The following is a 15747-nucleotide window of genomic DNA, read 5'->3' as shown; positions in this document are numbered from 1 at the left end:
CACACGTAGTGTAAATGCTGCGTTATTTCTGCTGCTTTTTTTCTGCATGTGTCCACACCACACGACACAGTAACAATCTTCTCTGATTATTGGTGTTTGCTGCATTTCTTTTATGCGTTTTTCCACTTATTTGATGTGATTTTGTGGAAGATATGAAGCAGAGTTTTGAATGCTTTTTAACAGTACAGAAAAGCTTTAATTCTAATTGTGGAGTTTGGTGCACATCCTGCGGAAAATAAAAAACTCAATATTTCTGCAACGTGTGAACACAGCCTTACAGACACAAAAAAGCCAGATGTCGTATAATGAAGCTACATAACTATGAGAAAGTTCTGGCTGCTCCGACTGTCAAGGAGGGAACAAAAAATAATCCACAACTAGAGATGAGCAGGACGCACAGATGACGTTGCGCTGCCCTGGATGATCAAAAGCCGCCGGGAACGCTGGAACATTAGAGATTCACGACCTCCCGTCCAGCCCCCGGGTAACACTGATCCGGACGCTGCACCAGAGACCCGGGAATCCATCTGCTCATCTCTAGTCCCAACTGTCCTGGATACAGTGGACAGTTCTGAATTTGGGTCTATGCCCTGCAGTCTCGGGGCGTCTGCTGAATGCCCCTCGTTACCAGCGCCCCTCTGACAACTCCTGCTGCCAAGAAAGAAATGGAAAATGGGTGTGGATTTGGGTGTGGCCATGGGCGTGGCCAAAATTTGATGCATCGCGCTACATGCACCACATGATGTTTAACTGTTTCTGTTCTTCAAAAGTTGAGAGGTATGACAGAGGCAACCTGAGGTGGCGCAACAACCAGGCTTACCTGTCTCTCTCCTACAAGTTGCCGGCATGCACTGGATACAGTGCCGCTCATGTCCTCTGCAAATGATCCCAAGAGGTGGGAATCTGTCCCATAAGTATCCTGGGCTACATCCCAATGCATATTACTGCTGCCCCTCAAGCACATGTCTCTGCCCAATCAAAAATTAAAGTAAAAAACCTATCCCCATTAGTCGACCCAGCTGACAGCTCTTAGCAGCACCACACTCGCACCTCGTGCTCACAAACTCATGACATATTAGACATTTCAAAACACAACATAATATACAGCATCAATGACTTATACATGGACTAACCACCCAACTATCGCTACACAAATAAATCAAATAAATAATGCATATGAACAATAAGTTGCAAGGGGTCGGTAAGTGAAATTTCCGGTGCCAGCCCATTTTAAGAAGGCAATCAATGTCGGTTCATTTTTCAACACTCTTTATAAAACGAGAGGGAATGATGACACCCATATGGTGGAGTTGTCATATAATAAAACATTTCTGGACACAGGTAATCCTACTTATCAAGAAAATGACCGGTATTTCTATACCCAACTTCCCTGAGACTCTCCCAACTAGTCTCACTAGGTATGAAAGGTCCTTGATAGGCTACCTCATACAGGCATCTAACATGATATTCCTCGTCATTGGAAGAGTAATTCTTCTACTACCCTGGGGGACTGGTTCTCTGAGATCTCCCTTCTGAATAGGATGGAACACTTGATTGCCTTATCACCTGCAGACATAGATGGATACTATATGATATGGAGAGATTGGATTGATTTCCAAGAATCTAATGCTTATTGCCTCACTCCAACTCCAAACTGAACGACTTTGCCTCCTTGTCCGGGACGAGATCCGCTTTGCTAGTCTCACGCCATGTTTATCCACTGATAAACAACCACATAGGGTTTCTATACCCTCTCCATTACAATGTTGATGTTATATCCTCCCTCTCTCATCTTCTTATCCATTTTTGTCCTTAAACAGGAAAGTCCACTCAATGCTAGTAAAGTGGTAATATTATATAAGCTATGTCAGCTGAAGACAGAAATGGTGAAAAAAAATAAAAGAACCACCATATTGACTATCTAGAGCAGGGGTTCCAAACCTGTAGTTCGAGAGCCACATGTGGCTCACGGGCCAGTGATGTGTGGCTTGCGGCTGTCTGGCAGCTTGGTGTATTACCACCAGGTATAGCAAATGGCTCTTAAGAGCAGATCTCTAGATGGTGACTTTTGTGTGTATCCCTACAAGAAGAGCAGATCTGAATGGGATTAATATAGGAAACACTGGAGCTTGGCATGTTGCCTTGGTGTGATTTCAGTGGAAAAGCTTTGGCTGCCATTATACCGGTAATTGGGGCTCTGGGTGTCACTTCTGAGTGGGGCAGTATCTGGGTGTGACTCGCGACCCTCTTTCATAGCTGAATGTGGCTCTCTAGGTCAGAAAGGCGCCTCTGGTTTAGAGGTTTCCCTACCTCACCGTACAGGTTGGCACTCTAGAAAGTGCATATGGCACCTCCACTCAAAAAAGGCTAGCCCCTTTAAGCCTACTATTATGACCTGAAGAGAACAAGAGAGAAAGATACAAACTTCAACAATTGTAAATGAAGGTACCACACAGCCAACAAGAGCAATCAAATTAACATAGGCAGAAGCCTCTCATAAAGATAAACAGGTAATCTACACATCTGTAGTGGGAGGAAATAATATCATAGGTATAAAGATAAGACTACTATAAACCTCCATTTGTTATATCACATTAAACTTACAAAAAACATTACCCATAAGAAGGGAAACTAACGGGTGACGCCATAAATAGTATGGAAAACATAAGTGACCATATGTTAAAGCGTCCGGCGCTGGCAGAACATGTGCTTTGATATTAAACATTGTATACCGCTGGTCCAGAAGTCACCGTGAGACACGTTTGCGTGTCAACCACATTGCGTATGCGCCAGTTGTGATGTGTCATAGTATCAGGCCACAGCCGGAAGTGTCCGTGGAGTGTATTCCAGCCGCACCGGGCATGCGCAGATAAGCACAAGTCTTACACTGCAATAAGGGATACAGGGTCCCTGTTAGAAAAAGTACAGGGGTATTTACAGCATCAAAACTAAGAAGTGCTTAAAACATGGTAGATATAAATAACGTGATTTCTCTGAATATTAGAAAAGATTAGATCCAATGTTAGATGATAATGCGAGAGCCAGACACTTCTGGCTCTCGCATAAAACATTGGTAAATCTATGTGAATATTAAAACAATTTGAGTACACAAACATATAAATAAGGGAGCGGTAACACCCCTATTAGGTGAACTAGGGGTATAAGATATTAAATAGCCAATATCCCTCTGGGTCTATGGGCCTTTTACAGGAATTACAGGTGCATCTCACTACATTAGAATATCATCAAAAAGTTAATTCATTTCAGTTCTTCAATACAAAAAGTGAAACTCATATTATATAGAGTCATTACAAACAGAGTGATCTACTTAGTGTTTATTTCTGTTAATGTTGATGATTATGGCTTGCAGCCAATGAAAACACAAAAGTCATTATCTCAGTAACTTAGAATAATTGACAAAAAACACCTGCAAAGGCTTCCAACACGTTTAAAAAGGTCCATCACTCTGTTTCAGTAGGCTCCACAATCATGGGGAAGACTGCTGACTTGACAGATGTCCAGAAGGCAGTCATTGACACTAAGTAAATGCAAAGTAAATTTTGCATTTCATTTGGAAATCAAGGTCCCAGAGTCTGGAGGAAGAGTGGAGAGGCCACAATCCAATCTGCTTGAGGTCTAGTGTGAAGTTTCTACAATCAGTGATGGTTTGGGGAGCCATGTCATCTACTGGTGTAGATCCACTGTGTTTTATCAAGACCAAAGTCAGTGCAGCCGTCTACCAGGAAATTTTAGAGCACTTCATGCTTCCCTCTGCCGACAAGCTTTTTGGAGATGGAAATTTTATTCTCCAGCAGGACTTGGCACCTGTCCACACTGCCAAAAGTATCAATACCTGGTTTAAAAACAACAGTATCACTGTGCTTGATTGGCCAGCAAACTCGCCTGACCTTAACCTCATAGAGAATCTATGGGGTATTGTCAAGAGGAAGATGAGAGACACCAGACCCAACAATGCTGATGAGCTGAAGGCTTCTATCAAAGCAACCTGGGCTTCAATAACACCTCAACAGTGCCACAGGCTGATCACCTCCATGCCACGCCGCATTGATGCAGTAATTGATGCAAAAGGAGCCCCGACCAAGTATTGAGGGCATTTACTGAACATACATTTCAGTAGGCCAACATTTCGGATTTTAAAATCATTTTTCAAGCTGTTGTTCTAAAGTATTCTAATTTACTGAGATAATGACTTTTGTGTTTTCATTGGCTGTAAGCCATAATCATCAACATTAACAGAAATAAACACTTGAAATAGATCACTCTGTTTGTAATGACTCTATATAATATGAGGTTCACTTTTTGTATTGAAGAACTGAAATAAATTAACATTTTGATAATATTCTAATTTAGTGAGATTCACCTGTATCTCTGATAGGACCAATATTAAATAGTGGATTGAGCTTTTGGGGACCATAGAAGAACTGAACAGAAAGGGATAGGAGGAGGGAGGAGGAAGGGGGATGGGAGGGGGATAATTGTTGACATGGGGGAAGTTCACAGGAAACAACAAATTTGTAGTTGGTCATTGAGGCCCATTTGTTTAGCGCTATTCATTTGGTATAAGCATTTTGCTTCCTTTTGAAGTATTTTTCTGTCCCAGTCACCCTCCAGGTGAAGGTGAAACAACTTCAAAGACGCTAAACCTAAAACAATCCAAATTACCTCCATGGACTTCCCTAACACTTTTGGAAACTGGGGTATTACGTGCATTAATAATATCACCGATGTGATCACCTATCCTCCTTCTAAGCTCACGCTTAGTTTTCCTGATGTGATCAAAGGGACAAGCGCATTAGAATAGATGAAGCCCCCCTGTAGTACGGCAGTTGGCGAAGTGCGTGCACTTCTATACCTTTGCTGTGCCTCTCCCTCACCCCTTTTTCTAACACTCCTGGTTTTGGCTTCCAAATACTGATGAAAATACTGATGAAAATACTGATGAAAATACTGATGTATAATACTGAAAGTGTGAATGTGAGAGAGCCCACTGTTGTGAACAATCCCTGACTCCCCCTGTTGTATCAAGCGCCTCATGGAACAAAGATAAGGAATATTTCTGTGTGCATGACTCCAACAATAAGAAACACGACCTCAATGCTTTAGGAGCAACCTGTAAATTGCTCAAAAAGAGGCAGAAAACTGAAAATAACGAGATTTCAGCTAATTCAGAATGATTCCATTACAGCACAAATGCTACAAAAATTACTAGAAATTGTACATTTGCTGCTGAGATATTATAATGTTTGACTTTAGCACAACTTCTTGAAAGTAAATAACAGAATACAATATACAGTGCTCTTTGCCCAAATGTTTGCATTAGTGGCGTAGGCTTTGACTAGCGCACACGGTTTTAGGTTTGACCATAGCTTTATTTAAGCTTCTCCTTGCAGCGTTCATGTAGCTGAGTTGAGCGAATGAGGGTCCCTCTTTATCGGTAGGGGTCTCATTGAATGTACTGCCGCGGACACAGTGGATAGGTGATACATATTTTAGACCATAATACTCTTTTAAATGGATTCTCCACTTTGCACAATCCTTACAGGTCTGGTAACAATAGATTACATAGAGTCCCTATGCGGGGAACCCCAACAATCAGCAATAATCTGTGGGGAATCCTGACTATAGCTGCTCAGTTTTCCTGCAGCACCATCATAGGGAGCAGTAATTGTCACATAATGCCTATCCATGTGAACGAGTTGGCAATGCACAGCAGGACAAGGCAGCTCCTCCAGAAAAAGAACGCCCTAAAAGGGTATATAAAATAGGTCTCAAACTCCGATAGCCCCTAAACTTTTATAAGCACAATATCATGAAGCAATGATTTTTTTTTTGCGCTCTAAAATTTTACTACATGATGATGGAAATCAGGAGAAAACTAAAGGGAGAATCACTGACGACCATTCAGGACTAGGCACAACATGGGATCTTCTTATACCGCCTTAAAGTACAAATCATATGCTTTGTAACCACCACAGACGTTGTCATTGCTGTGACATTTATAGCAGAGACTGGGAATTGAGTTCAGCCTATTCGTAGATGCTTGATGCCAGGGTGAGGCTCATCACAGGGTTCTGTGCACAGACCCAATATGTATTAAAGGCCTACGGTACTTTGTGGGCTCAGTTGGTGACTCCATTAGTAATGTCTGTAACATCGTACTCCACCAGCCTTTACTTTACTGCTTCTTTAATGCTGGTTTAAGTTATGATGCGTTACTCTTAACTGTAAGGTTATGTTCACATGTGCTTTTTTGCTGCTCTTCTTTATGCAACCAAAACCTGATCTCCTGGCATTAAAAACTATCCAAGACTAATGAAACTTCACTGCGGATTTGCAGTCGCACTATTTTTCACTAAAACCAACTTATGAGTAACATAAAGATAAATAACACAAGAAAAATGTTTCTGGTATGTCTTCTTATGCTAAGTCATGTAGCAAGGCTTTTTAAATCGTCCCTTTTAAATATTAACTTTTAGGATTGCTACTTCCAATGGGTGGCGCTAGAGTTCCTGTCCTCTTGCTCTCTGAAGAGGATATTTGCATGTATAAAATGTGGAAAATAAATAAAAGTTATGAAATAAAGATAACTCCATAGTATTGTATTATATCCATGTATTATCCATTATTAATATCCATGTATTGCACCATAGCTTCCAGTGCAGAATATGCACCAAAAAGCTGCAACACATCTGTCACCTGTAAATGTGGCCTTGATATCACACTTACAGTATGTGGCAACCAGTACAATATATTGGTCAACATACAGTATATATGTTTAGGATTTTCATCACAAAGCTATTGAATGATGCTAAAGTTAGCAATGCCCTTGAGGTGCGGTTTTACAGCGAAGTTATGATGGGGTTTATTGGCGATAAAATACGCTTACGGCTGACTGCATGAAGTGTACCATATTGATCAAATGGCCTATTCAATTAGGGTCACACAGTCTAAGAACATACCGTCATGGCATCGATGTCTATGTAAAATGTAGTCACGTGCATACGATTATAGAGCCATCTGGCCACTGGAACATGGTTACGAAATCCAAGACACGTTAAGAATTTGGTCCATTTCTACATCTCAGTCTAACGCGGTCACTTGCCTTTACTAACTAAAGGAATACGCGCAGCTAACTTTAAATCATTTGGGCTTGTAGAATTTCCTCCTGTTACTTTACTGTTATTCTCTCATAGAACAATATGAAACTCACTTGCAAATCACAAGTACAGATGACTTTTCATTTACTTTTATGTTGTCATTTGTGAAAAAAAAAATTGAAAAGTAAAGAATCTCAACGTCCATATATGAATCCAGCTGTGGAAGGTCCGGTGATGTGAGCTGGACTTTGCTGTAAAGGAGTAGCAAGGTGCAATTGAAAAGTGTTGACTCTAAAAAAAAGTGTTTTAGTATGTTGTGTAACGTAATCAGAGACTATGGGTTCACTCATACGTCCGATTTTCTTGCACGAGTGCTATCCATGGATTTGCACTCGTACCTATGATATTCTATGGGGCTGTGCACATCTCCGATTTTTTTCCTCGGACTGAGTGGTTTGCAGAAAATATCGGAAACATGTCCAATTTTGATTCAAGGGTTCGATCAAAATCGACAATGCAAGTCTATGGATCCGCGAAAAAATTGGACTGCACTCAATAGGCATCTGAGGTCTTTCATGGACTGTAGAAAGAAGAAGATGGAGAAACTTTTTTCTCTCTCAACGTACGGAAAAAAACTGATGACACCTGTACCACACTCTGATCAGAATAATCTGTTCATTTTTCTCGTATGTAGGAAATACTGACGTCTTAATGAGCCATCACCCTTGAAGGCACTTATGTCCAGGAAAGATCTAGCATTATAATGGAATGAGATAATGGAGGGTACTTTATCACTAACAGCTGTGCCCTGTGTTCTGTTCTTCAGGTGCAGGTGGGGACCACTCCTCAGGACCAAAGAATTGTGGGATACGTCTCCTGCACTCACCTGCATGCTCTGGCAGGTAAGTCCGGTCGTCTGTACATTCTAGCAGAATGACACATCTAAACCACACCTTTTACATCAGGGGGTGCAATTTCTTATTACTTGTGAGTTTAGAGGCCTAGATATATAGAGACTTTAGTGCTTTCCACTAAGAATAAATAATTGTCAAGCTAAATTTTATTACATAGTCACTTTTTTTTGTATTTGTCGCAATATGACAATCACAATGTGGCTTTTTTCCAGAGGGAAGATCTGACGTTGCGTGCTAGTGATTTTATCACATTTGAACTATTATTTGTAGCCTTGCCTTTATTTTCTTACTTGTGCCTTCCTCCTGACCAGCAGATGTAAGGCCTTCAGTAATAAACATGATGGTGGTAGTCTGGCAGGAGAGCTGTGGGCTTTAATCAGGATGTAGACAGGATAGAAATAACAGTATTTACATATATATGACCATAGAGAAGAGAGAACACGGTCTGCTTTACATCTTGTCTTTATTCTACACTGTGTACTTTGTGTTTTAGTAGGCCGTTATTTGGTGGGGGCAGTCTTCCCTAAGGCCGTCACTAACACCTATGTGGCTAGTAGCGGTGCCGGAGAGGAGGTCACGCAGAGCCAGGGTGCAGTGTTTGGATTGGGTTGGGATATTAATGACATATTTACATTTCTCGCCCGACTCGGTGACATTGTTTGAGTTCACATTTGAAATATGTGAATGATAAGATCAATGTTCATGAAGCCAAAGCACTGACGTTAACCAAAGCTCAATGCTGAATTTTGGAGCTGTGTGTGGTCCAGATGAGATATAGTCTATTAGCAAGTAGCTGTTATGTTAGACAATAACATCAGCAGTAATATAGTGGAGCGGGTTTTGTATGTCAATACTGGTTAGACTACATAGATTTGCCATCTTTCATCATTAGTGCACTTCACAAATAGTCCTGTATAAGTCCAGTGTGGAGAGTTGCTATATTTGGAAATCGCTCATATTCTTGAAGACGTTAGTGGAGTCAGAAAATAATTTACTATTACAAATGTATTTCTATAGCAGTCAGAGTCCCCCGGCAATCTCATCTGTTACCTAAACTGGGTTCAGATACAAAAAGTATATCCCATTCTGGAGACCTGAACCAAGCACACGCTGCTGGGACCCCCGATGATTAGCTCTAATATGTGGAAGAGCCCATCATCGGGGGTCCCTCAATGGGACAACCTGTCATCAGCTTATAGTTGATGAATCCCTTGGTGGTTTTCTTCACTCAAGTATTCTTTTAAAATTCAATGAAACCATTTGTTCATTATTTGATTCCTTTAAGGGGTTGTCAACTGTTTTGTTTTTTTTTAAGTCTCCTTTCCTATAGGGGACAGTATATATAGAATGTAGAACCAGGCAATTGTAGTCTTCAGCCAGACTGAAAAACACAGTTGGCAACACTCATAATAGTTGCAATATCCTTTCTTCACTTTTGGAAACCTTGGGGAGGAGTAAGAGAAATGTCAGAACAGCGGAATAAAAGAATAACTTATCACTCGTTCAATAATGCCTGTAAGAAAAAAAGACTACAGATGCAGATGACAAGAAAGATGATTGTAAATTCAGCAGGTGGAGCGGCTTCTAACATTAGCATAGCTGAACGCACTATTGTTGTATAGCGGTAGACTGTGCTCCACTGTGTCTCAGCTTCATATGTTTTCCCTCTGTTGTCTGTGCTTGAGGGAAACCTGAATATGAAGAATATGAGAGAGGGACCAAAGAAGAAAATATTCAAGTATTAACATTACATCATGTTATTTTGTACAGAAGTGAAGACTAGAGATGAGCAGATTGCTTTGTGCAACCCTGGTCCACAGATCGGGTCAGTGCACTCTGACCATGGGCAGGACCTGTACGAAGTTCCTTACCCTCCAGGATCACATGCTCAGCTTATGATTAGTTGGGCTGGCAAGACGTCACCTGTGTGCCGCCGGCATCAAATGCTGAGCCAAGAACCCGGAAGATGAGGAAATTTGTGCAGCTCTTATCCATAGCCGAGTACACCGACCTGGACTGTGGACTAGGGTTGCACAAAGTGATTCGCTCATCTCCAGTGGACGCAGCAGTAAATGGGTTTGACTGAAGCTCTCAGTAAAATATTTCTCTTTTAATTGGATGAAGAACTCACTTTCAGTGAGGTCACTACATCAGGCCAAGTGAAGTGGCAAGGCTCTTCAAATGGTCAGTATTGAGTTCTAGGATTGTTGCCTCGCATATGTCCTACCAGAGACCTTGTTCTTTTCCCCCTGTGAAGAGGCTATTTGCACATTAGGTCAAGTAATGTCACCAATTCTAGTCCTGTATTCTAGGGAGGTAACCGGCTCTCTACAGGTTACACTCTTATATGATTCATTTAACGTTTCACTAATATAGCTCAACAAATCAAGCCTAAACAAATATAAAAAATAATATCCCCCACAAAAAATAAAATACAACTTATACGAAAAGTCGGACAAATCTCTGAGAAAAGTTGTCTGGAGACAAAGATAAGTAGACGATATTATAATAATAATAATCTTTATTTTTATTTAGCGCTAACATATTCCGCAGCGCTTTACATACATTATCGTCCGGACTGTCACTACACTCTTGTCATAGTGATAGCAGATGAAATCCTGAAAGATCTCAAAATGATTGGTCTCAAATGACAGAAGTCCAGTTAGACAGTCTAGAAGAAACACATTGTCATTTGAGACCAATATTTTTGATATTCATGGATACTTTTTGACTTCTGCTGTCATTATGATAAAGGGCATGGACTAGTCTGGCATTATTTTTTATATGCCTTCTGTGATTGGATGCTACTTGGATTTTTAGAAAACCCGGCTAAAGTGGTTGCATGTTGAGGGCTTGCACTTCATGTATGTCTGGTTAGAGTGACCAACACACTGTCAAATAGTGAGCAAGTATCCACCAGATCTCCCTACCTTACTCCACATACATTGCTGTTACATACTGCCCAATGAACCTTCTGACTATTTTTTTTCCAATACCTGTTTGGCAATACATGGCATGACATTGTTGGTAATTCGCATGGTGACTTTTCCACTTTTACCCTTATTACTACCAGTGATTTCATTTTCACGAAAATGGAATTATACCTTGCAGATCACGTTGGCATGATAATTAAGACTTGTTCTTTCTTCTTAGGGGATGCAATGATCCGATGTGAGCAGCTCGACTCGCTCCTGGAGTGGATGTCAGAATTCCGCAAATCTACCTCCTCTTCCAGTGCTGCAAATCCTGACGAGCTGGTGGCCTTTGATGTAATCTGCGGAGACCTCAACTTTGACAACTGCTCATCAGGTGGGAGTTCAGAAGTGAAGTCATATTCTACACAGCAAAACACTTGAACTTGTGAATGTGTTTAAAGCTAAAAACTAGAACCACAGTGTCCTTGAACCTGTCACACATGGAATATTTATATTTGCCATAAAACTGAGATTTATTTGAAATAGCTATAGAATAGTGGAACAGTAATTACAGACTAAAACATTAATAAAACGTTTACAAAGAAAAGTCACAGATGAAATAATCACTGTTTACATCAATGTAATCAGTTTTATCTGTGACCTTCAATTGCTTGGACTAAATTTTTATATTGAACATTTTCTTGGCTGTTACCATGACTACATAGTTTTTTAGTAAACTTGAATTCATCAAAAGTGAATGGGATATATTTTGCCATCTTTTGGTGCAGTAAAAGGAAAGAAAATAATCGAATGGATTTGACAGGCATTGCTGGCTTTTATGCCTGATTTGTAACAGCCAAGGGATTATGGCTGGAGTATAATGTCTTGCTTTTGGTTCCACAATAATAGAAAGATCAATTCACATCTGCAACAAGCATTGAAAATACACCCCTCAACACAGAAATTACAACACCGAGAAGGAAAAATCATATAATTATGGAGATCATAAGATCGATAGACATGTTAATAATAAACAGTAGTGTTCAAAATAATAGCAGTCCAATATGACTAACCAGATTAATCACTGTTTTTGGTATAAATTATATTACCACATGTCAAACAATTTACCAGTTGGTGCAGTAGATTCTAAGAAAACCAAAAGACTAGGTATTCATGATCTGCATGTTCTTGAGTCTGTGTATTTCAATAATTAATTGAAAGGGGATGTGTTCAAAATAATAACAGTGTTAAGTTCAATTAGTGAGGTCAATCATTCTGTGAAGATACAGGTGTGAATCAGGTGGCCCTTATTTAAGGGTAAAGCCAGCACATGTTGTACATGCATTTCTCCTTGAAAGCCTGAGAAATATGGGTCGTTCGAGACATTGTTCAGAAGAACAGCGTACTTTGATTAAAAAGTTGATTGGAGAGGGTAAAACTTATAAAGAAGTGCAGACAATGATAGGCTGTTAAGCTAAAATGATATCAAATGTTTTAAAATGGAAAGCAAAACCAAAGAGACGTGGAAGAAAACGGAAGACTACCATTCAAATGGATTGAAGAATAGCCAGAATGGCAAAGGCTCAGCCAATGATCAGCTCCAGGATGATCAAAGACAGTCTCAAGTTACCTGTGAGTACTGTGACAGTTAGAAGATGCCTGTGTGAACCTAATCTCTTAGCAAGAAGTCCCCACAAAGTCCCACTGTTAAAAACAAATACATGTACTGAAGACGATACTGTTAGAACTCTCCTGTTAGGTTTTTTCTAGTTTGCTGGTCACATGACCATCTTTGCCTATTTTATCCGGCTCCGCCCTCCTGGCCTTGCTGGACTTCATTGTATTTTCTACTCTTGAGCTAGCTTGGTACTCTGTTACCTTTCTCTGTTAGTTTTGCTAGGTCTTCTGACCTCTATGTTCTATGTTGTGTGTTTGTCTTTTACTGCTACAATTTCTGCTAGGAGGTGTCCAACTTTATCCCAGTCCCTAGTTCTTGTAGGGATCCCTCCCTTGCATCTATAGGTCTTCGTACAGACTAGCCGAGGACTTTAGCGGGTCTGATCGCAGGATCAGGTTCCCCGTTACATCGTAGGGATCCAGTTTAGTTCTATTGTAGGGACAGATCTCCTGTCTTTCCTTATTGCTTGTAGCAGATCATAACAGTAAGTCCAGCCCAAAAAATTTCTCTAAGGAAAGACCTCCAGTTTCCATCATGGTCTCGGTTCAAGATTTGGCTCAACGCTTGCAGGGACTCTCTCTGGAGGTGGCCGAGCTCCAACAACACGTGAGTAGCTGTTCTGGAGCACATTTTGTGGAGCCAAAGGTACGTCTGCCTGATCTATTTTTTGGTGAACAACAAGATTTTCTTTCTTTTAAAAGTGCTTGTTTATTGTATTTTCGTTTAAGACCCGGATCTTCTGGTGATGAATCACAGCGCATAGGGTTCATAATGTCACTTTTGCGCAAGTATCCTCAGGGATGGGCTTTTTCTCTCCAACCTAGTGATCCGTGCTTTAGATCAGTGGATAGTTTTTTTTCTGCTTTGGGTTTGTTGTACGATGATCCTGATCGTGTCTCATCTGCTGAGTCTGAATTGAGACGTTTGAGGCAGGGATCAGGTAATGTGGAAAAATATTGTTCTCACTTCCGTCGGTGGTCTGCCCAGGTGGGGTGGAACGATTCAGCTTTGAAAAGTTTGTTTCTTGCGGGGCTAGGTGAAAGAGTTAAAGATTTGCTGATTGCTTATCCCACACCTGGAAACTTGCAGGAGGCTATGCAATTAGCTATACGGGTGGACAGGAGACTGCGTGCAAGGGTTAATGAGAGCAAATCCTCTGCTATGTCAGCTCCGAGTCTTGAGAGGGTCTGTGCTGACAAAGGAGAGCCAATGGAGATTGGGGCGATGACACCCCGCTCTCAGGAAAAAGACCGCAGGCTTTCTGAAGGTTTGTGCTTCTATTGCGGAAATTCTGGTCATTTTATTAAGAACTGTGTGCTTCGTATGAACAAAGAAAAAAAAATGTTCATTTATGCCCGTATAGCCTGTTTAAATACTAAGGGAGTATTCCTATCTGCTACAACCGCTGCTCAGGAAGAATTAATTGAATTTCGGGTATTTGTGGATTGTGGTTCTACTCTGAATGTGATTGATGGGGGATTCTTGGAAAAACTTACATTAAAACCTAAACCTTTGTCATCCCCTATTGCTGTGGTTTCTGTTGATGACTCTCCCTTGAAGAGTGTTACTCACAAGGTCTGTGAGTTTCCCCTCACTATTAATGGTGTTCATCAAGAGAATTTGGATTTGGTAGTATTGAATAATTTGCCTTCTCCAGTAATATTGGGGTTGCCCTGGTTAAAATTGCATAATCCTGTACTGGATTGGTCTACCAATGAAATTAAGTCCTGGAGCCCTAAATGTTATGACAAGTGTTGTAACGGACGTATTGCTGCGGTGGAAAAAGGGGAATTACCTGTACCTATTCAGGATTTTTGGAGAGTTTTTTCTGAGGAGGAGTCACAAATTTTGCCTCCCCATAGAGACTATGATTGTACCATTGAATTTGTCCCTGGAGCGACTCTTCCTAAAAGTTGTTTATTTAATCTTACTATTCCTGAGAGAAAGGCTTTGGAGGAATGCATACAGACAAGCTTGGCCGCCGGTCACATTAGGCCTTCCAAGTCTCCTGTGGCTGTTGGATTTTTTTTTTGTTAAATAAAAAGATGGCGGTTTACGTCCTTGTCTGGACTTTCGTGAGATTAATAAAATTACTATATGCAATCCTTACTCACTGCCATTGATTCCTGATTTGTTTAACCAGTTAGTGGGGGCCAAGTGGTTCTCTAAAATTGATCTCCGGGGGGCAAACAATTTGTTGCGCATGAAGGAGGGTGATGAATGGAAGACTGCTTTTAACACTCCTGTGGGTCATTTTGAGAATCTGGTTATGCCTTTTGGTCTTACCAATGCACCAGCATTTTTTCAGAATCTTATTAATGACATCCTTAGACCTTTGATCGGCAAAAATGTGGTTGTGTATTTGGATGACATTCTGATTTATTCGCCTGATCTGGAGTCTCATTGGCGGAGCGTACGTGAGGTTTTACAGTTATTAATGGACAATTCGCTTTTTGCTAAGCTAGAGAAATGTGAGTTCGCTGTACAGAGAATTAGTTTTTTGGGTTACATTATCTCCAGTGAAGGTTTTGAGATGGACCCGGTTAAAGTTCAAGCTGTGCAGGAATGGCCTAGGCCTATTGGTTTGAAATCGATACAGAGGTTTTTGGGTTTCGCCAATTATTGCAGAAAATTCATAAAAAATGTTTCTATTATTGTCAAACCGCTGACCGATCTCACCAGGAAAGGTGCTAATGCGGTTCAGTGGACTTCTGAGGCCATTGAAGCTTTTGTGTTTCTAAAGGAGAGGTTCAGCTCTGCCCCCATCCTTATGCAGCCTGATGTGACTAAGCCGTTTTTGGTTGAGGTTGATGCTTCTTCTGTGGGGGTTGGTGCGGTGTTGTCTCAGGAAAGCAAGGATGGAGTACATCCCTGTGCCTTTTTTTCAAAAAAATTTTCTGAGACTGAACTTAATTACAATATTGGCAATCGGGAATTGCTGGCTATTAAACTCGCATTTGAACACTGGCATCACCTCTTGGAAGGTGCTGAATTTCCCATTCAGGTTTTCACTGATCATAAAAATCTGATCTATCTTGATGCTGCCAAGCGCTTGAATGCCCGTCAGGCTAGGTGGGCACTTTTTTTCTCGCGGTTTAATTTTTCCGTTACTTACATCCCGG

At 40.8% G+C, this 15747-nt stretch overlaps 1 protein-coding gene across 2 annotated transcripts in view; it reads left to right on the top strand.

Moving 5' to 3' along the window:
* The window catches only part of SMPD3 (sphingomyelin phosphodiesterase 3), a 309603-nt gene that overhangs the window by 256511 nt on the left and 37345 nt on the right, over nucleotides 1–15747 (top strand). For both annotated transcript variants that reach the window (XM_073659311.1, XM_073659312.1), the window contains 2 exons: nucleotides 7945–8020; nucleotides 11186–11341. In XM_073659311.1, the coding sequence (XP_073515412.1) occupies nucleotides 7945–8020; nucleotides 11186–11341 (232 nt within the window). The remainder of the gene's footprint in view (nucleotides 1–7944; nucleotides 8021–11185; nucleotides 11342–15747) is intronic.

Source organism: Phyllobates terribilis, unplaced genomic scaffold (assembly GCF_046119375.1).
Source record: "Phyllobates terribilis strain yellow unplaced genomic scaffold, ASM4611937v1 Scaffold_13__5_contigs__length_258822181, whole genome shotgun sequence".
Lineage (NCBI taxonomy): Eukaryota > Metazoa > Chordata > Amphibia > Anura > Dendrobatidae > Phyllobates > Phyllobates terribilis.
This window is presented reverse-complemented; position numbering and strand designations above follow the sequence as displayed.